General features: G+C 39.2%; 1 protein-coding gene across 1 annotated transcript; it reads left to right on the forward strand.

The window, feature by feature from the left end:
• The first annotated feature begins 1,097 nt into the window (after window positions 1–1,097).
• LOC5567653 (organic cation transporter protein) lies at window positions 1,098–20,980 on the forward strand. The gene is made up of 10 exons (XM_021844663.1): window positions 1,098–1,854; window positions 1,920–2,065; window positions 15,088–15,218; window positions 15,284–15,396; window positions 15,454–15,579; window positions 15,643–15,811; window positions 19,536–19,858; window positions 19,919–20,053; window positions 20,103–20,260; window positions 20,320–20,980. Exons 1-10 carry the CDS (start codon window positions 1,716–1,718, stop codon window positions 20,524–20,526), a joined length of 1,647 nt encoding a protein of 548 aa, XP_021700355.1. The 5' UTR covers window positions 1,098–1,715; the 3' UTR covers window positions 20,527–20,980.
• Window positions 20,981–22,235: the final 1,255 nt, after the last annotated feature.

The raw sequence follows: 22,235 nt of genomic DNA on the forward strand, positions 1-22,235 counted from the left end.
AAATATGGTTAAAAATATCTTCAAAACAAAGCCTCAGGTATATTCTTTCGAATGAGACCAGTTGAGAAAGATTTGGTCATGATTTAGTACAGAAACTGCAATTTCTATAGAGCAAACTTCACGAAATTTGAAAAATTCAAAAGGGTCAATTTCAGCTGACATCTCTCCAGGTCACATGTTGTGAAAAATCGAAATATACACCAATCGATCTGAAACTTTGGAGAATTGTTATTCAATACTGAAGAAATCAAGAAAAAATATTCGAGAAGGAATTTGCAAATTTCATTTTTTTGACTTTTGGCCAGCCTTGGGCCACTGTGCGACCCCAGAGTACAATAAAAATAAACACTTTTCGTGAGGCAAAGTGATGAAAAGTCAAACAAAACTGATATGAAGGGGTTCGGACCGTTTGGTACTCACAGTATTGAACAATACTTTTGCATCTTAACGATTTTCCAAAAATAATAGTTAACTTTGGTGGGCTACATCTCAGTTATTCATGGACCGACTTGAATAAAGCGTAATTTTTAACGAATTGTCAAATATTGATATTTGACAAAAAAAATCGCTGTAGTCAAACTTTTAAAGCCTCTAAACTCGTTAAACAACGGTGACAAATATACTGCATTGAACAAAACAATTGCAACGTTTTGATTTTAGGTAGGGTTGATTTCAGTTATTAAATTTACACAGTACGCCTACATTACTTGAATTTTAGAATATATTGTTTAAGTCATTTTTCCAATCACAAGTTTAACAATAATAACGGTTTGACTAAAGTGAAATTTTTAACGAACAAACGATTCATTTGAAATGAGGAAAACCACAAAAACTGAAGATACCATTAAGGTCATATTTTCGTCATTTACAAAAATGTATCAAAAAATTCACTTCATTCATATCGACACATAAACAACTCAAATCTAAGCCGCCAAAGCTGACCATTTTGTACGTAAAATCGAAAAAGTTGCAAAGATATTGTCCGATGCTGTATATCTGCTTCTCAAACCAACCCCATTGATCGGTGGTGGCTATTTATTTGGATTCAGTGTCTGCAGTTCGCGATCGCTCTACTTCTATAAATATGCCTTCGTCGCTTCAAACGAATGTATCGGCACTTTACGGGTTTAATCTTTCTCCATCTGTTTGAGCTTTCCCTCGGTTGCGAGAAGGGAGCTTTATTTAAAATGTGTGACAAGTTCAATGTTACATCAGTTCCAAAAATTGCCGAAAATATGCTTGGATGTTTTTGGGCGTGCGATTTTGGTTTTGTTTCGAATCCATCACCTCTGCTGCGATGCTTTTCACAATATCATCTATCGTTCTCGACCAACGGCAACTCACATGCGGGACAGATATTTAATTGTATTGCATGTCTCACAATAGTTTAGTAATTGCCGCGTCTTTTGCCGAGTCCGTGTGCTGAAAAATGAAGAGCTGAGCTAGTAGGACATCTTTGAGTTTGCGTAATAGTTTTTGGTGTTGTATTTTGTGAAGTTTATTTGCATGCAAAATAGTTTTTGCTTATTGGTTCTCCTATTTTGTGCTACAAACTGAATTCATTTGTTATGAAAAATCTATAAGGAGCAAGCCATAGTGCAATTTGTGTCATAACTAAGCAATACCATCTTCAATGTACGAAAACTAAATTTAAAACAATCGAAAAAAAACGCGCATAAGAACGGTTGCACACTTAAGAAAAGTATTGAATCATAATGGCAGATTTCTTGTCACCGATTATCAAAGATTTCGGATCATGGCAATTCAGGGCGGTGATGCTGATACATCTATGCAAAATACCGTCTTCGTGGTTCATGGCTTGTATAATTTTCACGGCTCCAGCTCCTAAGCCAGGTGAGCGGATTTCGCGTTTCCGGTGACCATCATCATTAATGACTGTCTTCGATTTGTGGTTGCAGGTGAATTCTATTGCAAGCCACCTACATCGATTAGTAGTGACTTCGACAGGACCAAATGGATTATGGCATCGCATCCCGTGAAAGAAACCTTGAGTAACGGAGAGTATTCCATTGACTATTGCAACGCGTTCAACAATAGCCTTCAGGTGAGAATAGGTTCAAATTTTATGGTTGTACACAGTGTACCGACACAGAGGTAAAGCTAAAAAAATTTCGATAAATACTCTTCGGGTCTTATTTTCTAATCCTGGATACATGGATTAGAAAATAAGACCCTAAGAGTATTTATCGATTTTTTTAGCTGGAATGTGCTATTTACTTAGCCATGTGACAAATTTCGCGGCTACAAAGCAAAGTCATGTTGAAGGTGTTTGAATTTGATTCTCGGTTGGTCCAGGATCTTTTTGTAATAGAAATTATTTTGAAATCCCTGGTCGTAGAGTATCATCGTGCCTGCCATGACAAATGAAGGCAAAGAAAGCTCTAAGTCAATAACTGAAGAAGTACTCTTAAAAGCTGACAAACATGCTCAGTCCCAGTGGGTACGTAATGCCAAGAAGCCATTAACCTTTTACCGAGAATGCTTCAACCTTCGGCAATCTTTATTATAATTCTTTTTCACTTCATATGAATCTTGTGAATGCGAACCACGTCGATGAAATTAAATGCTGTCATGTGGTTTTACAACTTCCATTGCACTACCTATAGGTATTTGAATAAACAACTGGTGAAACTGATACGATGGCTAGGAAGATGTACCGGACTCTATGTTTTTTACTTAAACCTTCTTGCGAATTTAACCCATATTCGCTACGTTGAACCTACGCTAAATGGATTGTTTTTCTCGGTGTTGGGCCAATCACTTCTAGTCGGCTAGAGCATATAGTGATCTTAGGACTTCCTCAACTGCAAAATGCCATCGTTTGAATCGTGTTCAAGCGGGGCATTTTACCCCGCATAAAAACACAAATGCAGTTAAGCAAGCAATTTTTGAAAATTGATTTATTGGCACTTGTAAAATCAAGATAGATGTTTCTACTATTTGATACATAGCTAAATAGTAGTTTACGCAACAAGTTGCAGAATGACGATTTTTACAGCACGAGTCGGGAACTTCCACTCCGTCATGCGTACAATACATTCCGAGCACCCCTTTCCGGACACTATCGTAGATCAACTGGCACCTTTAGAGCCTCCCGGGCCATCCTTTTTGGACGTCCAATCCCAGAGTAGTTACGTCTCATCTGGACACCTCGGGAACTCCAACCCCAGTGGAGCGTCCACAAAGCTCGTCAAGAATTCGAATCCTGATGTCATCGAAATCATAGCGCAACATACCAATGCTTCCGCTCCAACGACATGGCCGCCCAGGTCACTTTTAATGGATGACCATCCTCGAAGCTTCAGTGCGATGTATTATGAGAACCTTAACCCCGACGCCATTGCAGTGGCACCACCACCGCCCGTTTTATTGCCACCATCATCAGGCACCCCCGAGTCAATTTCTTTGGATAGCCGGCCCCTCTTCTCCGAACAAATCAACTCCAACGCAACTGCCGCTCTTACATTAGCTGTCACGGTGCCCCGACAGATCGTTATTATGTAAAAAAATTGTCCATCAAATCTGAGCACAGGGCTCGATTCCTGAAGTCATTCTGCACTTCTGGGCCAATTTTTAAAAAAATCCCTAGGAGGAATCTCGAGAAATCTTAATTTGAAGTTTTTTACTTAAAAATTCAATATAATCCATATGAAAATTGTGCAATAGCACTGAAAAAACCTACAAAAACGCTTAAAAAGTTGGCAAAACTGTTCGCAACTAGTATACAATTGCTACCGTAGTTAAAATTAGAAATATTTACAACTGGCTCAACTTAATCCACTCCTTAAGCTGAAGATGAATGATAAAATAAGTTAAATCGAAGCCAAACCTCAAATTTCCAAAAGCACAAATCTTGAGGACCGAACATCTGTTTGGGCTGAAGATTTAATCGATCGGTCACCACCAGCTTATGACTAGTCGATTAGGTTTTCAGCTTAAACGGATGTTTGGTTTTCCGGATTCATGATCTTGAAAATTTGGTGTTTGGCTTCGATTTAACTTTTTTTTCATAGTTTACTGGTTTAAATTTCATTGATTGTTGTTTTCAATATTAAACTGATTGAAAAGTAAACCAAATAAATCAATAATTAACAATGTTGTTATTAAAAAAAGGATCTGAGAATAAATGTAATAATAATAGTTAGCAGATAAGTCATTTGAATACTTTTATAGTCAATGAGAGCTAGTATTACCGGTTGTTTCAAATTTTGAATGATTTGGTTAGAATAAGCGTTTTATACATGGCAAATTAACAGTGATGTTTCTATTAGGCATGCTTGCATTCATCGTTGCTTTCTTTGCATTATTATTGAAAACTGATTTGGTTTTCGAAACACTTTTCAGTGTTGTACAATAAAGGATCGCGAGGTGTTTTGGCGAAGTTGTTAATGAAATAATGGATCTATGAAGTCCGATAAGCCTTTATTAAGCAAGAGTGTAGAAATGTCGTTTCCCTTTGCTCTCGGTTCCCTAAGCTGGTTACGTTATTCTTAAAAGGAGATATTTGCAGCCAGAACACGTGTTTTTACTACAAGGGAAACAATAATATCATACGTATTAAGTGTTATTTGGCTCTTCAACAAATTGATCCACATCTCAATCAAGCACTGCTTCAGCACCAACACATCTGAACCTGCTTCTTTACTGAACTGCGATCGATTACAATAAAGTCATGGGTCTGCAAAATCAAGGAGTGTTGAGGACAGCGAATACCCCTTGGCTCGGTGCAATGTAACCCCTTAGGGGGCGAGATAGGAGATGTCAATTTGAAGTTGACATTAATGAATTGTCAGGCAGGATGATAGGCAAAACTGAAGTAGCTATAAACAATTTATTCTCAAGTGAAACAGAAGATATTTATCAAATTTTAGACTCCCTACATTTATTCATTCTACTGGTGTTCTGTATGTTGTGGTATATTATTCGGACACTAAGTTCTTTAGCGATACTCTGCGGAAAAAGCGAGTTGCTCAAAGACATCCGAAATCACACCAACAAGGAGTATATGTGACAAAACGCAATATTGATCAGTAAACTCAGAAACTCATCTCTTCTTATTCCTAGTAATTTCACAAAACAAAAATAAGCTCCTGGTCTATAATTCTTACACCTGATTGTATTTGTCAGCTTAATCAGCTTTAAGTCTTATTTTTAGGTCTTTGATGTTACCTGCAACAGCTATTTTTTTGTTACTGAGTCGAACGCGACTTAGAAGTAAATTTACAGATTGATGTTGAATCCCGAAAAAAAAGAACGAAGTTAAGGGTTGCAGATATACAGAGTGAAAGTCCTAGTGAAATTTATTCTTAAATAGTACTTATTGGGAATTTGTTTGAAGTTGTTAATCGTCGAACACTAGCTACATATGCTCGGTGTTCAGACAGATCTGACTAATGGTTTCTATGGTTCAATCGCCGCGAACTCGATTCTCCATTGGTTCATCGATTGGTTTTCGGCGAGAACCAATCGATGAACCAATGGAGAAACAGATCTGACTAGATGACATTTTGGCCTTGCAAATACATATAAGTCAAGGACTCCATCAATTATTGTATTTCCAATTCTATTTTGAAACAGATGTTTTTTTTTCAAATAGATAAGCAAATAATGCACATATTTATATTTATATATTTACTTATACCGAATGCACGGGGTAAGTTTTCCTGAAACCATTAAAAAACACTTGGTTAAGTCTATCTGAACACCGACCATATGACAATCATGTTTCTCGTGTAGTTATAATCCTGTTGTGGCTGAGAATGTTGAACAAAACATTTTTTATATTAAGTGTTGAGAGCAGTACTCGGTGGAAAACTTGACGTAAACATCAAGAGAAGTACCAGATGTAAAAGAGCAATTTTTATTAAACAAAATAAATACGGCAGACTTTGGTGGGCTGGTCACTCATTATGAAAGTCGTAAAATAAGCTGTCAATTAATAATATTCTGCATTGAATGTTTCACGTTTATCGAACGTTACATCAATTGGATATTGACATTTATTTCTTAGATTTCATTATATTTAACAAAGCTTACTGGTTTAATACATGTAAAAATATACTTAAGCCGATCTGGTAAGTTAAGCCAGATGTAAATATTTGTAATTGTAACAACGGTAACAATTGTATACTAGTTGAGAACAGTTTAGCCAACTTTTTGAGCGTTTTTGTCGATTTTTTCAGTGCTATTGCAAAATTTTAATATGGTTTATATTGAGTTTTTAAGTAAAAAACTTCAAATCAAGATTTCTTGAGATTCCTCCTAAGGATTTTTTTAAAAATTGGCCTAGAGGTGCGGAATGACCTCAGGAATCGTGCCCTGTGCTCAGATTTGATGGACATTTTTTTACATAATAACGGTCTGTCGGGGCACCGTGGCTGTACGTCCTATTTCACCGCTTCAGGGTGACCACCACGGGGGCCTTGACACCTCATCGTTTGAGTGCCCCGGGCACTTGTACCTAGAAAGCAAGGATTTTCCGGGTTCCCTTCATATAGTTTCGATGAAGTTCCCCTAGCAAATGCAATCCCGCCTGCGTCGTCAAGATCTCCAGAGTATCCCTCTGGATCATTCCGCTGATATAACTCCCCCGAATTTTGCCAGACATCACTCTGAGAACAGCACATATACATCATCTTCGCCAACTCCACACCAAGTTCTGCCTCCAGTGGAATATGAACGGTTTTTTCCACAATCTGAGCAATCTAGAGCTTTTGACACACGTCAGTCCTCCTTGGGTTATTGCTTTGCAGGAGGTGAATCGTACTTCAACTACCGCTATAAACCGCTCCCTCAGCGGAAAATACAGATGGACAATGAAGAAAAGCAGGAATGTGCGGCACACCGTGGCCCTCGGCGTCTTGCTGAGTATCCCTTTCGAAATTATAGAAATCGACAGTGACTTACCCATTGTAGCTGTTCGATTAGTTGGTAGCTTTAGGCTAACGATCATTAACTGCTATCTTCCTTGCGGCTCCCTCTCTGGAGTCAAAGAGAAAATCTTAATTTCTTTTTCTTAGATTTCAATGCGCACCATCAAATCTGGGGTGGCGATAGGACAGATCCACGCGGAACAGCTATCCTTAACGCCCTAGAAGACTCGGACATGGTATCCTTAAATGACGGTTCACCTTCGCATGGTATCCTTAAATGACCTACCTTCTACAACGGCCGTGTCGCTTCGTCCATATATTTATCAATGGCAAGTCGCTCCATTAGATTGGTTCAAAAAACCGTTTTTGCTCCACACCGCTCATTCGATTCTAGATCAAATTCTGAGTGTCCTCCCAAAATTTGAGCTCAATCGGATGAAAACTGAAACTGCACAAGCCATTTAAAGTTTATATGGGAATTACTATGGGAAAAGCAAGCAATTCAAAAATCAATAACTAATTACTGAGGCGTCCGATTTGAAAACGGTCTTCGGCAAAGTTGTAGCAGATGAATGTATCTCACAGTATCAACATAGTTCTAATCCCCAAGAGCACATGGGCAAACACTATGACCGATTGAATGAATTGCTTGCTTTTCCCATAGTAATTCCCATATAAACTTTAAATGGCTTGTGCAGTCTCAGTTTTCATCCGATTGAGCTCAAATTTTGGGAGGACACTCAGAGTTTGATCTAGAATCGAATGAGTGGTGTGGAGCAAAAACGATTTTTTGAACCACTCTATCGCTCCATAGCTTGCAAGATCCTATGGCAAGCTTGCGCCGACTTGCATGGTAGTGATCATTATTCGATTCAGATTTATGCAGTGGTCACGTCCCCACGAATCACCAGACGCCCCAGGTGGTGTTACGATCGGGCGGACTGGCAAATCTACCAATCAAACATCAATCATCTTCTCGAATTAGAAGAACCTGATTCTTTAACCAGCTTTTCCAATGTTATTACAAAGGCAGCTGCCTCAGCCATCCCCAAAAGCAGCAGCAGACGAGGAAGGAAAGCTCTTCGCTGGTGGTCTAATGACACTCTCTCCATTGTCAAAGCACGCCGGAAAGCCCTGAGAGCACTTAAAAGGCTTCCCAACGACCATCCGGAGAAAGAAGATAAACTCAGGATTTACTGAGCCGTCAACATAAAATGTCATTCCACCATAAGGACAGCCAAGCGATTATCATGGGAAGAATTTCTTGATTCCATGAATTCTTCCCAAACCTTGGCAGATTTATGGGGGAAAATTACCGCCCTAAGTGGTAACAGGAAAATCACTCCGATTTCCTTGGACATCCAAGGGTCAACGATCACCGAGCCTTCTGCGGTTGCCGAAGCCCTGGGAAACTACTTTGGTAGTCTAGTCAGCATCGATGCATACGATCCAGTTTTCCGCCAAAGAATCACTAACAATAGATTGGTTGTTTATGTTTATATGTTGGTTTATCCAATTTCGTGATTCCGGAGGACCATGACACCTCTCACTCTCTCAGTTGAATTGCTCCTTTTCCATGCGAGAGCTTAACTTTGCCCTCGGGTCTAGTATTGGTAAATCCACCGGCCCAGACGGTATTGGCTACCCCCTCATGAAAAACCTCCCTCTTGGAGGTAAACCGAAACTGTTAGAGCTAATCAATAGTATGTGGCACCAGTGCTCATTCCCGGACGAATGGAGAGAAAGTCTCGTCATCCCTATTTCCAAAACCAACGTGGCCTCTCGGGACACATCTTAATATCGTCCCATATCTCTAACGTGTTGCCTCTCGAAGGTGGTCGAGAGAATGGTTAACCGACGATTAAAAGAGCAGCTCGAAGCTGATGTCACCTCAGGCATCGACAGCATGCCTTCAGGCCGGGATACGGCACTGACTTTTACTTCGCCTCCCTTGGAGACCTCCTTCATGATGTGCGGACAAAAGGACAGCATGCAGACCTCGTTTCACTGGACATTTCCAAAGCGTTCAATAGAACATGGACGCTATTGATACTACAACAACTGACGGAAGTGGCGATGACTCTACGGTGCTTAGAACATTCATACTGGAACTTTTGCGGGCTAAATACATCTCGTATCGGCATCTCTGGCGCTGATCTGACACTCTGTCAAAGCCCTCTAACTGATTGTTCGGTTTTCTCTGCCGGAGTAACGGCTATCTTTTATACAGCCATCTCATCAGCGAGTGCTCCAATAACCGATTCCGCAAGCGTCCTATCAGCCTTGCAGTCTGAACGGCCGTCCCTCCCGTGGATACAGGGTATACGAGCCCATACTACAGAGATAGTCACCTTTACCTGGGTTCCTGGGCATTGCGGTATTCAAGGAAATGTGGCTGCAGACTTGTTAGCTGGTACGGGATACCAAATGTCTCGTTTTACCCTTTCCGATCCACCCCCAGCCGAGTGGCTCCAAAATACTTCGGCTCAGCTTCGGAAGGTAAAGGGAGATACTTCTAGTTGGGAAGAGCTCTCCTCGCTCCGCGACCAGAAAATAATTTCGCGTCCGGACATACCCGTTTTGTCTATTACTTTGATGGCAGATCCTTCCGTCAAGAGTGTGAACAATGCGGTGTACACAACTCAGCGGAACATGTAATCTGCCACTGCCGTCTGTACGGACACCACAGAAGTACTAATAACATTCCCGGAAGCATCCGCGATGCTCTCGCAAATGAACCCGCATCATTGGCGGCCCTAATTTGCTTTCTTAAGGAAGCCAGACTCTACTCCCGCACGTGACGACTCTACAACCTGATCCCAACTCAATCTGCGTCAGAGAATACCTAGGATTGGACGACCGGTGGGCTCCCTGAAGACCTCTCCTTCGGGGGTAAGTTCCATCCGACTAACGTAACTCCTAACGCAACCGCACCATCATTTCAATGAACCTGCAAGAATCTTCACACCGCCGCGAAGAAAAGATTCCGTTTTCGGGGATAAGATTCACCCAACAACAAAGTCAACAATCGCAACCACGCCAACGATCCTTTCTTTTTTTTCTCGGCTTCAGAAGACGTCGGCCCAGCAAAGGGGCACGTACTCCCTTTTTTAAGTTGTATTTATCGTTCTACGTTAAAAACCCACAATGGTGAGACCCCATAATTGGGCTCAAAGGCTGGCCCCTCTGACCGTCCTTCTTTACTCATTTTTCGTGAGATGCCTATCTGGCATTCCCAGTCAGGTGAAGAACTAGCCATATATCAATGTGCTAAAATTCACCCTAATAAAGAAACAAAAACAAGCACGAGTCGTACATTTACTGATAATTACGATGAGTGCTGTAAAAATCGACAACATTTTTTGTAATTTCGTAGAAGACCATTTGAGGGTAGGGGAAGGGGTGGTAAAATGAACACCTTAAGGAAATCATCTTGTTTCTGATAGAAAAACGAGGAATTTATATAGTTCTATCCCACATCATCAAACACAGGGATGTTATCTATAGCAGCGACATGAACTCAGATTAAAATAGCTGAATTTTCACATACTTTTGTCGCTAGCAAAAAACGATGCAAATGTTCATTTTAGCTGCACTATGTGGGTAAAATGAACAGCTGTGGGTGGTAAAATGAACATCATACAAAAAACGTGAGCAAAACAAATATTTCTGAAAATGTTTATAGCCTTACCGAAAATATATCCATTAATAATTGTAACCCATTAAAAAAGAATTCTAAAGGTATCAGATTTGACCTCATATCATAACGATATTCACCTCACTGAAAAACCTCAAGTCTTCCGAGCTAAAAGTTACGTCAGTTCAAATTTTCAAACGTGATTTTCTAAAATCTTAGTTTTTATTGATATTTTTACTTCAATTGACCTACGTATCAACTCGAACACTCTGATTCATGTTATAAATCGTCCGTGCGTGATAAAAAATCATCGAAATTTGTTTTTTCTCGATAAAAGTCAAGGTGTTCATTTTACCACCCCTGTTCATTTTACCACCACTTCCCCTATCAGAAATTATATCGGAAATTTCTGAAAAATTGTTGTGTAATGATTCATTCCGCAACTTAAAACAGTTGCGTAATGAATCATTACAGCACTGATTTCAGTTGCGTGATAACTATTCCAGCACTGCATATGTTACGACCCCTCGGTCGGCGCATCTCACGACACTGAAACTTCGAGTATCATGTTGGTCAGCTGTGGTAAATATGACCCGTCAAACCGACAGGGCATGGGACAAAGCGGAACGTCAATCACCATGACTGGCAGTCGTAGAAAGCAACACCATTAGAAGAAAGATCGAGTGAATTGATGCCTCGCTGCTGTCCTTTACAATTTAAAGTCTCGGTGTATCCTTATTTTTATATCAGCTATTAGTATCAAAACTAGGAGCAGCTTACTTAATAAGGTTGTGTGAATTTGTTATAAACAGCCACGAATTTGAGTCCTAATCATATTTCTTTTAGGATAACCTGTAATACAGAAAAAATATTTCAATTAGGCCACAAGTCGCATCTAGAAAGCTATAAATTTCATTATATTGTATTATCTACAGTTTGCGGTAAGGCAAACTAACTAGTTATATTGTCAATTACGTAACAATAAGATACAATTTGTTATGCAGGGTACGTCGTTTGCTGATGTGCTACCCGAGAACTCATTCTAGCCTTTGAACCTCGTAAAGAGCGGTAAGGACAAATGAATTTACATTGAAAAGAATAGCTAAGAAAACTTAAAGGCTCTTTACAGGATCTCCCTTCATTAGTTTCGCCTAGAGTGTAGAAACAACAATTTTTGTTCAGAATTAAAGCACTAAACGTAAGTTGAATTCAAGATTTAATAATGCTACTTCTCTAATGAATTTCATAACTTATAGGAAGTTTTTAATATACCTTTGCCGTTATTAAAAAAACTTGGAAATCGTCTTTATTCTGAGTTGGCTGCTCGCCAACAGCATACTTCAGTGCAGGAAAGTAGGCCGTATCACGACAGATTGGCGATTCCTTAGTCATTAACGCGCGTTTGAGCAAGATATCTCCGCGGGGAGTGGCGGGGAGCGATTTGTAAGGAAAAAAGATGCTCTTCTTTAAATATTTGAGGTATCTACTACAATAAGTAATAATTTAATAAGGTTAACGACACTTGAAAATACATTTGCATTCGAAGATGTTAAATTTATATGAGAATGAGTTATCAACCAGAAAAATATATGCTGGAACCCAAATTTACACGGGTTTAGGTGAAAATTGATTAGTTGAGTTTTGAAGCAAAAATTTAGGTTTTTTGACATGTGCACCTATTTAACGTCTAAACATGCAGAAAAACATGTTTATTTTTAACTTCTCGTACGTATTCTCAACTATCTGGTATAGCAGATAAATGTTGGATATTGATTTTCAACTAAAAACTAAGTTTGGAAATGGGGTTTTTAACAGCTATTTGAAAATCTGGACCAATGTGCGGAAGTGGTTTCAGATTCCGTTCACTGTCTGGTCATCTAGCCGAAGTGTCCATATAGACAAGAAGCTTGTTCTTACTGCAACGATGAGGTAATTTCATGGGGTTTGAGCAGTCACATGCCTAGTTTTGAGCTTCATCCATGTTTGTCTCATGTTTCATCGGAAGTGACCCTATAACCCAACCTTGACCATTGCTAATATTGAAGGTTTCTGAGTTGATTTCAAACCCTCGACGTTCAAGTAGCCATTGTTGCTTCGGGTCAAATCAACATTTATTTCTTGGCCTCGACTCCTACCCGGCCAGTATTTCCGGAACCAGATAGCAGCTTTCTCCACATGCAAGAAAATAAACCAAATGAAGTATTCTTGCTAATCCGTTACCTTAAGTTTAAAAATGGCTAAAAGATATCGTTAAATACACGTTACTCATATTGGTGAAGATGAATCAATTCCAAATTTCAAATTTTCAAGAGCGCAAATCTGGAGAACTGAACATCCGTTTGAGCTCAAAACTTAATCGATTAGTCACCACCATCTAGTGACCAGTCGATTAAGTTTACAGCTCAAACGAAAAACTTTTTGGTAATTCAAAAAATCCCATCTGGTTCAATAGAAATATCAGGAATTTAAAAAATCGAAAGCAAAAGGCTCACAAAATTTATAAAAAACATGGAAGTGATGATAATATGCAGAAATACCTGGACTTATGTGAACAGTTGAACATTGCTATAAATTCTGCACTTGAAGAGTATAATAGAAAAATTGAGAGCGATATAAAGTCATGCCCAAGAAGTTTCTTTAATTATACTAAAACAAAATTAAAATCAAACAATCTACCATCAAAAATGCAACTTGACTATAAAGACGCTAACAACCCGGAAGAAATTTGCCACCTCTTTTCAACGTTTTTCCAAGAAATCTATACGACATTTTCAGAAGAGGATCGGGACCAAAATTATTTTTCATTCTTCCCTGCCCCCTCAAATGACATTAGTGTGCACCAGATAAGTGTACAAGACATCTTATCAGGCTTGAAAGGATTGGATGCCACAAAAAGTGCAGGACCTGATGAAATCCCTCCAGTATTTATGAAGAAGCTTGCTGTTGAATTAACATCTCCTTTGTTTTGGCTGTTCAATATGTCACTAAAATCCGGCAAATTTCCTAAAATCTGGAAGAAATCATTCTTAGTACCTATTTACAAATCAGGGAAGAAAACTGATATTCGTAATTATCGTGGAATTGCTATAATTTCCTGTATTCCAAAGCTCTTTGAATCCATTGTTAATAGAAAATTGTTTGGGCAATTAAGGAACAGAATTACAAATGCACAACATGGATTTTTTAAAGGCCGTTCCACTTCTACAAATTTACTAGAATTCACCAATTATACTTTGAATGCTATGGACAATGGTAACTATGTAGAGGCTCTGTATACTGATTTCAGCAAAGCATTTGACCGCATTGATATCTCTATGTTACTCTTCAAGTTAGAAAAAATAGGATTTGATAAACCATCTTTAAACTGGATACAATCATATTTAACAAATCGGCAACAAATAGTGAGATATAATGGTAAAAAATCGAATCCTATCCAAGTTACATCAGGAGTTCCTCAAGGCTCACATCTAGGACCTCTTCTTTTCATATTATATGTAAATGATATTTCCTACATTCTTAAGCATATAAATATTCTTATCTATGCCGATGATATGAAGTTATTCATGGAAATCAAGTATGCTAACGACATTGACATCTATCTGAGTGAAATATCTATTTTTGATGAATGGTGTAGTAAAAGCCTACTTCAGTTAAATGTTAAAAAATGTAATTTAATTACTTTTAGCAGAAAGCGAAACACAGAAGAAACAACTGTAGTTTTAGGAAATCAAATCGTTGAAAAATGCGATAAGGTCAGAGATTTAGGCGTAATTTTAGACTCAAAACTCACTTTTATCGATCATTACAACACCATTATACATAAAGCAACAAATATGCTTGGTTTTATCAAACGCTTTGGTTCTAACTTTAATGATCCATACACTATTAAAACTTTGTACGTCGCTTACGTGAGGTCTATATTAGAGTATTGTAGTATTGTATGGTCTCCTTTTATGAAGACGCATGAAGAACGTCTTGAATCAGTTCAAAAGCAATTTCTGTTATATGCTCTTCGTAAATTGGGCTGGACATCCTTCCCTCTTCCATCTTATGAATCAAGATGCATGCTCATTGATATTCAGACATTGAAAAAGCGCCGCGAATTCGCTATGGTTTCATTCGTGAACGATATTGTTTCGCATCGTATTGATTCTCCTAACCTATTAAACAGTTTAAATTTTTATACTCCTTCCCGGCAATTGAGGAATCGTAACTTGTTTTTTATTAATCACCGTCGTACTAATTATGCAAAATTTTCTCCTCTAAACCGAATGATGAGTTTATATAATCAACATTGCGAAACAATAGACTTAACAATGTCGCGTAGTAACCTAAGAATATACTTTAACTCTGTAAGATATAGCAGTATATAGATTTAAGTGTTAACATGTAGTCTACTTCGATTGACGATAATAAATAAATAAATAAATAAATAAATAAACGATCGCTCGGTTCTCCAGATTTGTGCACTTGAAAATTTGAGGTGTGGCTTCGTTACATCTTTACTTTAAGAAATAAGACTATGTTTGAATGATGCATTCATTTCTCTTATTTTAGCACTACAACGACCCAACATTCGGAACATGGATTGAGCCCAACAATAGCAGTCAGATTCTACCTTGTGAATCTTTCGAACATCATGCAGAATACACCTCAATTGTCACCCAGTTTGACTTGGTGTGTTCCAGGTAGAATACGATTAAAACCTATATTGTACAAGAAAAGTGCATTCAATAAAACTGTACCTTTTTAGATATCTACTGATTGCTACTACGCAATCGTTCCATCTGTTTGGAGTTCTTTTAGGGGGTATAATTACAACCCAGCTGATGAAAACCGTGAGCCCAAGAAACGCCATGCTGTTGGGTAGGTTCAATACATTTAATTCGCTATAATGATTTGATATCTTTCACGAGATTTTAGGAATGTACGCGCAAATCATGTGCGGATGCATCACCGGTTATATCTACGCTTACGAAATGCATGCGCTCTTCCGGTGCTTGAGTGCCATCTGCTGTGGTTTGATGTACACTGCCGGAAGCGTTATCAGTGAGTAGGGGCGGGAGAGTAAAGTGCTAGATAAATTGATTTGATCAAACGAATCCATTGCAGTGAATGACATCACGGGTGGGAAGTTCAAAACTATCACAATTTGCATGTTTGAACAGTTTTGGTCGATCGGCGTGATGCTTCTTCCAGGCGTGGCTAGTTTTTGGAGCAGTTGGTCCCAGCTGTACTTGGCCATATCGCTACCGACGTTCTTGCTCGTCATTTTACACAGGTAAGTGGACATACCCTTTCTTGATACCTCGATGGCCACAGCATAGCGTCACGCCATTGCCGGGCATATTGTAGAACACCATCTTCATCGGTCTTGGGCAATACTTCTCCAGTTGCACCGAATGTTCAGGGTTGTTAGGTCGTCATCCACTGTATACGGCCAGCGTATTCGTGGTTTTCCACACGTGGTTCTTGCGTATGCGCATGTTTCCCACCAAATATTGTCCATACATCACTTTACGCTCGAAAACACCAAAGGCTTTCCGGTCCGCCTCTTTCAATGTCCACTTTTCGTACCCCTAGAGAGCCGTCGGAAGTCTATTTCTTTTTACTGAATTGTACACTGCCTTGAAATCAATAAACAAGTGATAAGTTTTCATGTTTCTCCCGCAATTTATCTAAGATTACTCACGAGGTAAATAAATGGTGCGTTGTAGAGCGGCTCTCACAAAAACCAGCTTGGTATTTGCCTAGGGGGACTCCTCGAGCAGTATCAGTTTGTCAGGATACGAATTTTGTACGCTGAATTCAGAAGGGTAATATCTCTGTAATAGGCGCATTTCAGTCTAGGCAATTACTTGTAGACTGGGCTTAGGCAGTTATCCAACCAACCGGTACGTATCTTCAGAAGTACTCGATGGAACGTTTGGTAAAGTTGCTTACTTCCGTGCTTAAGAAACCCGACCGAAACATCGTCCTTCTCTGCAGCCCTACAATTCTCAGCTCGTCTATAGCCTTTATAACCTCCTCTACTGTCATGTTCATAGCGGCTAGCCCCGCGGCTAGCCCCGCGGCTACACCCACTCAGGGTCGACGCTCGCTTGCTTCGGGTGGACCCACTTACCTTATCACCGGAATCGAAGTGGATAACAGAAATAAAAGGCAAACCCACTGCTTAGGGTAACCAAGTCGGTCTACTAAAGAAATAAGTGGCACATTACACAAGGAAATTAAGCTTATCCATATTTATTTAAGAAAGATAATATTGAGTAGGGGCAAGATGTTCATTGCAGCCGTGCAGGAGTATATGGTGCCAGGTGGCGAGAGAGAGAGGTGAAGTTACTTGTCATGCGAGTTGACTTGAAGGGCATCCTTAGCTTGTAAGCTCATAGAGATGAACCAGTCAACGGCTGAAAGTATATGCGATGGTTCGTGCCTTGGACATGGTGCTTGGTGTTGCCGTACGATTTCCACCTTGTAGAAGACTTCCAGGGTTCCTGTCGACGTCCCAAACGCTCGCAGACGAAGAGGTAACCTCCAAGACTTCCGTTACCGTACGTTTGTGGCGTGTGGAGCAGCAATGGCGCTTCTCGCTGACCACCTGCGATGGGATCGCCACTTCTTTTCCGGTAGTTGGAGTTAGGGTGAATCCGGGGCTACCACTACCTTTCACTATCCAGCAAATATCCTGCGTCACAATCCGAACTTGGCAGGGCTCTTCACTCGCTGACGATTTTACTAGCTTCTCCAATCTGGCCACTTCGACCGAACTACGTTATCGGCAAAAGGGTTTTCCTCGCGAGTTACCCGAACACGCGGTAAATTTCTGGTTTTCCTTCGGATTTTAAACCGTCCGTCGTTATAAAGGGTTCGACACTATCTGTCCTTTCCAGTCCTTCTCCTCTCCTCACTCTCTCTTCCTTCTCCTATCCTCACTCTCGCTTCCTTCTCCTATCCTCATTCTCTCATTCGCTCGCTTCTTTCCGGAATTGTCATAAAGGGCAGGGGTCCCGAGCAAAGTCCAACATCAAAATGAAAGTAAGTTGAAAACATATATTGTTTTCAGCATCAAGTTGATATCATAATTTGAAATCAATTTATCAATGAAATATTCGATGTCATATTTTGTTTTCTTTCTGCTATCATTTTAAATTTTTACTTATATTTTCTTTTTATTTAATTATAAATTTATTCGTGCTACATGTTTAAATACTACGAGAATATAAAAATAAAGCATTTATCTAGTCGCAACCATGTTTCAATATCAATCGAAAATATGTATATCTCAGCGAGTTCTCAATTTGCTTTCAATGACAGCAGAAACTGTTTTCAATTTGCTTTCACTGACAGCAAAAAGAGTTTTCAATTTGATTTCATGGGAACATTTTTCTGCTCTCAGTTTTGATATTTTAACCGTTAAAACGACCAAAATGACAACAAAATGAGTTATCAAAATCCGCGACAGCACAACATCAAAATTAGTTTTCAATATGATCTCAAGCTTTGCTCGGGGTGTCACACTTGTAGGTTTGATCGAATTTGAGAAAAGATGTGAGACGCATCTTCTCTTGCTCACCATGGTCGTAGTAAGGGGTAAGTATTATACAAGGGATTTACAATTTACTTTTGCTTGTTATTTCCCTGACAGATTTAATGTTGCCACTGTACTAAAGCTCCTATTCATTTACTTTTCCTATCACTTGGCCTCCATAATGTGGGTGTATTTAATTGGATTTTATGTGTCGATTATGATCGATTTATGCTCGATCGTCACCATCTATGATCATCCTGCTTTTCGCTACATTTCCATTTTAACCGATCAACAATTGTTGAAAACGCTCCTTCCACCTGGAATCCACCGTCATTTTATCGGTCAGCGAATTCCTCCCTCGATCGTTGAACGTTGGCCGTTGCATAAAATCTTCGCATATCGTTCAGGTTCGTGTTATCTGGTGCTACAGCTGTCACACTTTCTTTATGTTGTTTTTTCTTTCTGCGGCTGATAACAACCATTCATTTCATATATTAAGTTAAAATTTAAACAGATAAGAGAGTAGAGTTCGGCGAGCTTGTGATTCATCCTTCACCGCCACACACCGTTTTCCTGCACACCGCCAAAGATAGTCCTAATCACTCGACGTTCAAAGACTCCAAGTACTTGCAAGTCCTCCTCGAGCATCGTCCACGTTTCATGCCCTTAGAGGACTACCAGACTTATGAGCGTTTTATTCATGGTACATTTGGTGCGGGTGTGAATATTTTTTTGACCACAGCTTCTTGTGGACGCCAAAGTGAGCCCGACTTCCACTAATAGTGCGCCTCGGTATTTCACGGCTAATGTTATTGTCAGCCGTCAGCAAGGATCCAAGGTAGACGAACTCGTCGACCACCTCGAACGTATCCCCGTCTATCTTAAAACTGCTATTGCGGCGCTTATATTAAATCCACATCCAGCGGCGGCGGTAACGCGCAGAAGATAGGCGCGCAATTCAAACGCAACGTCAAAATTCAAGTAGGCTTGGATTTTTCCGTCCTTCAAGGACACAAATGTTTCGAATTTGCCCAATCTGAAACATTTGGTGATTTTCATTATCACTGCGACGGTATATCGACATTTTCAGATAATCGCATTACGTGGATTTATCTTGCAGAGCACAATACCTAGGCGATCCCTGTCGCTTGGTGTGTTTGCAGACATTATTACGTGCAAAGTAAGTACTTGTGATAACCTTCCCTATAGCAGCAGCTAAGGTTGCAAGTCGTAGGGTATTAACGATGGTAACGGAATAAAGGCTTTCCGTTCCAATGAAGGTTAGGAAGAAGTTTTATTTCCCGATCTGCATATTTGCGTGGCTAATGACTTTCTCGACTACTTGTTTTGGGACATTCTAGGCTCTCATAGTATCCATCCTTCATGTGATCGGGTTCATTGTTCTTTGGCGCATATATGCTGTGGAAGTTATGATTTACAGATGCACAAGTATTAACCGCGAAGACTTTTACAGATGGATCCCGGATTCTCCGAGATGGCTTCTCAAACATGGAAGAGTTCGAGAAGCCAAAACGTACCTCTTGGACGCTGCCAGGTGCAATGGCACGGAGGACTGTATTTCGAGTGATTTCGACCATCAGCTGAAGACGTTCTCCGAGGTAGCTGTAGAACAACCAGACCCCGATCCTTGGTGGTCTATTTGGGATAAGGGTTTCTCGAAGAATCTTTTTTGTGTTCATACTGCTTGGGCGGTTTTCTACACGGTGTACTACGCAGCTCTGGTGAATATTACTGCTTTTGGAAGAGAGCATATACAGATCAACACCGTAATTGCAGGTGATATGAAAAACTATTCAATTTAAGGAACGTCTAATAAAATTTATTTTTTTGAAACAGGAGCTTCAGAAATGTTTGGATGTTTCGTCGGGCTTTTTCTGATTATGTACACGAAACATAAATGGCTTTGGACAGGCTTGTTCAACGTTTTCGGTGGCCTAGTGGCCTTCACCGCTTGGTGGATCCCTCCAGATGGTAAGACATTGTTTAACGAATTTACTAATTCTATAAATTATTTATTTAGTCACAGGCACCCATCGAGTTGTTCTTCTCATGTTGACGGCAATGGTCTCCAAAGCCAGCATTTCTTGCTGCTTGGCTGTATTGTTTACGTGTACTGCTGAACTGATAGGCCCGAGTAAAAAGAATGGATTGGTCTACTCATGTACGATATGGGGACGGGTAAGTGAACTTCGCTAGCAGTATAAAAGAAACATTCAACAGATTCCACTTCATTATAGTTTTGGTTCCTACTGGCACCGTTTGTAGCCGCTATGGTGAAGCTCGGACAGGTGATTCCGCTAATCGTAATTGGTGTGTTGGTCATCATCGGCGGGTTGTCTATGGGATGCATCAGAAGTCCTAGAACACATTCCAGTCTGCGCCGTGACTGGACTGCCAGCGCCTCATCAGGAAAATCAACTGGGGCAAACGATCTACGGCATTGACGACTTAGAAAAGCTTGATTTTACCTCTTTAAGTTGAAGATAGGAATCGAAGTCAATTCAAAACAGCATTCTAGAGCACACATTTGATGAATTTTAGACGATTGGTCATTCGCTGGCTCTTTAGTTCTCCAGATTTGTGCTCTTGAAAATTTAAGGTTTGACTTCGATGCATCTTCACCGTTCACTGATCATCTTTTACAATTTGGTAATGACCAGAATCTATTTTATTTTCTTGACCAATGTTAAACCAAAGATTTCAGATCATCTTAAACTCTTTAGAATTTAGAAGGTAGATGCATTGATTGTATTTTTTATTTAGAAACGTTATTAGTTCAATTGTACTTAAGTGTTTGGAGTTAGATGCTGTGATTTTAGTTGAAGTTCCAGTAAATATATAGAATCTAGTTTTTTACGTCTGGGCAAGCACCATAAAGTTCATTTGATATTAACCGTATATATAAATTTGTAGTATGTTTTTAACAACTGTGGAGGGGACAAAACCATGTAGCGTCGGTATATCACAATAACCTTTTATCACAGACTTTATGATTACAAATTCCTTTTGGAAGAAAAAATACACAAAAGAAATTGTTTCATGCGTATACGGTATACCCAAATGATAAACTTTTTCCAAATAATTATAGGAGGTCAATTTACAATCAGACTTCTGCTAAAGATCTTTCCAGAAAATATTCAGACAATTTAATGTTGCTTCACTTCTCCCCCTGACCGTTGGAAAAAGTTTAGCCGCGATTTTTTTGATGAGAGATAGCTTGACATATTCCCCAGGAATTATTTTAAATGATATTCTTTCGATTCTTAAAGGAATTGCTTTAATAGTCACATCAGGTTTTATTTTCAGAAATCGTTGCTCGCAGTACCTCGTTCTTCTTTAACGTGTCGTCTTCAATTCCTCATAGTATTTTTTTGGAATGCATCTTGAATCTCCTGTGAAATTTTCTTCGAATTGTAAAGAATAGCATTACGAATTGTTTCAAGAGTAATAGTAAAACACTTACTGGGAAGTTTGGTCGAAAAAATGGCAACCTTAAGATTTCTGCATAACTCCAAAGACTTTTTTTTTCATAAATTCTCTCTCAAACTTCGTCAACAGTTACACGTGGAATCCCGCTTTAAGAATTGTGTATTTGCAGGAAACCCCTCAAAGAGTTTTTTTCTTTTATTCCTTATAAAATTTGACTAGTTTTTCTCTCTCGGTTTTTTTTTAAATATTCTCCTTAATATTGCTCCTCGTAGACCTCTTGGGATTCATGAATAATTTCATAAATTTATTTGAGATTCCGTCAAAAAAATCATTTTCCTTATGTCTTCTCGGAATATTTTAGGTAAAATGTAACCTTATACAAATAAAAAAAAATGTTCAAGGTGCAGAGATTCTTAAAGAAATATATCTAAATTTTCTTCTGGATGTTTTGCACAGATTTTTCACCAAAATCAATTCTTTATGATCTGAGCAATTCCATCCGATACTTTGATTTTCGAAGGATTTTTACTGGAATTATAACAGGTTATTTTTCAAGGATTCGATCAGCTATTTCGCTAGGAACATCTCCAAGCATTACCATTGGAAAAGATACCTCAAAAAATTACTGCAGGGTATCTTAAAAGTAATTTGGCTTAACCCGTATAGGCCTGAGTGAAAGAAAAACTATTTAAATTTTCACCGCTGAGCGAATACATAACGGATT

The sequence above is a fragment of the Aedes aegypti genome, chromosome 2 (genome assembly GCF_002204515.2).
Source record: "Aedes aegypti strain LVP_AGWG chromosome 2, AaegL5.0 Primary Assembly, whole genome shotgun sequence".
Taxonomy (NCBI): Eukaryota; Metazoa; Arthropoda; class Insecta; order Diptera; family Culicidae; genus Aedes; species Aedes aegypti.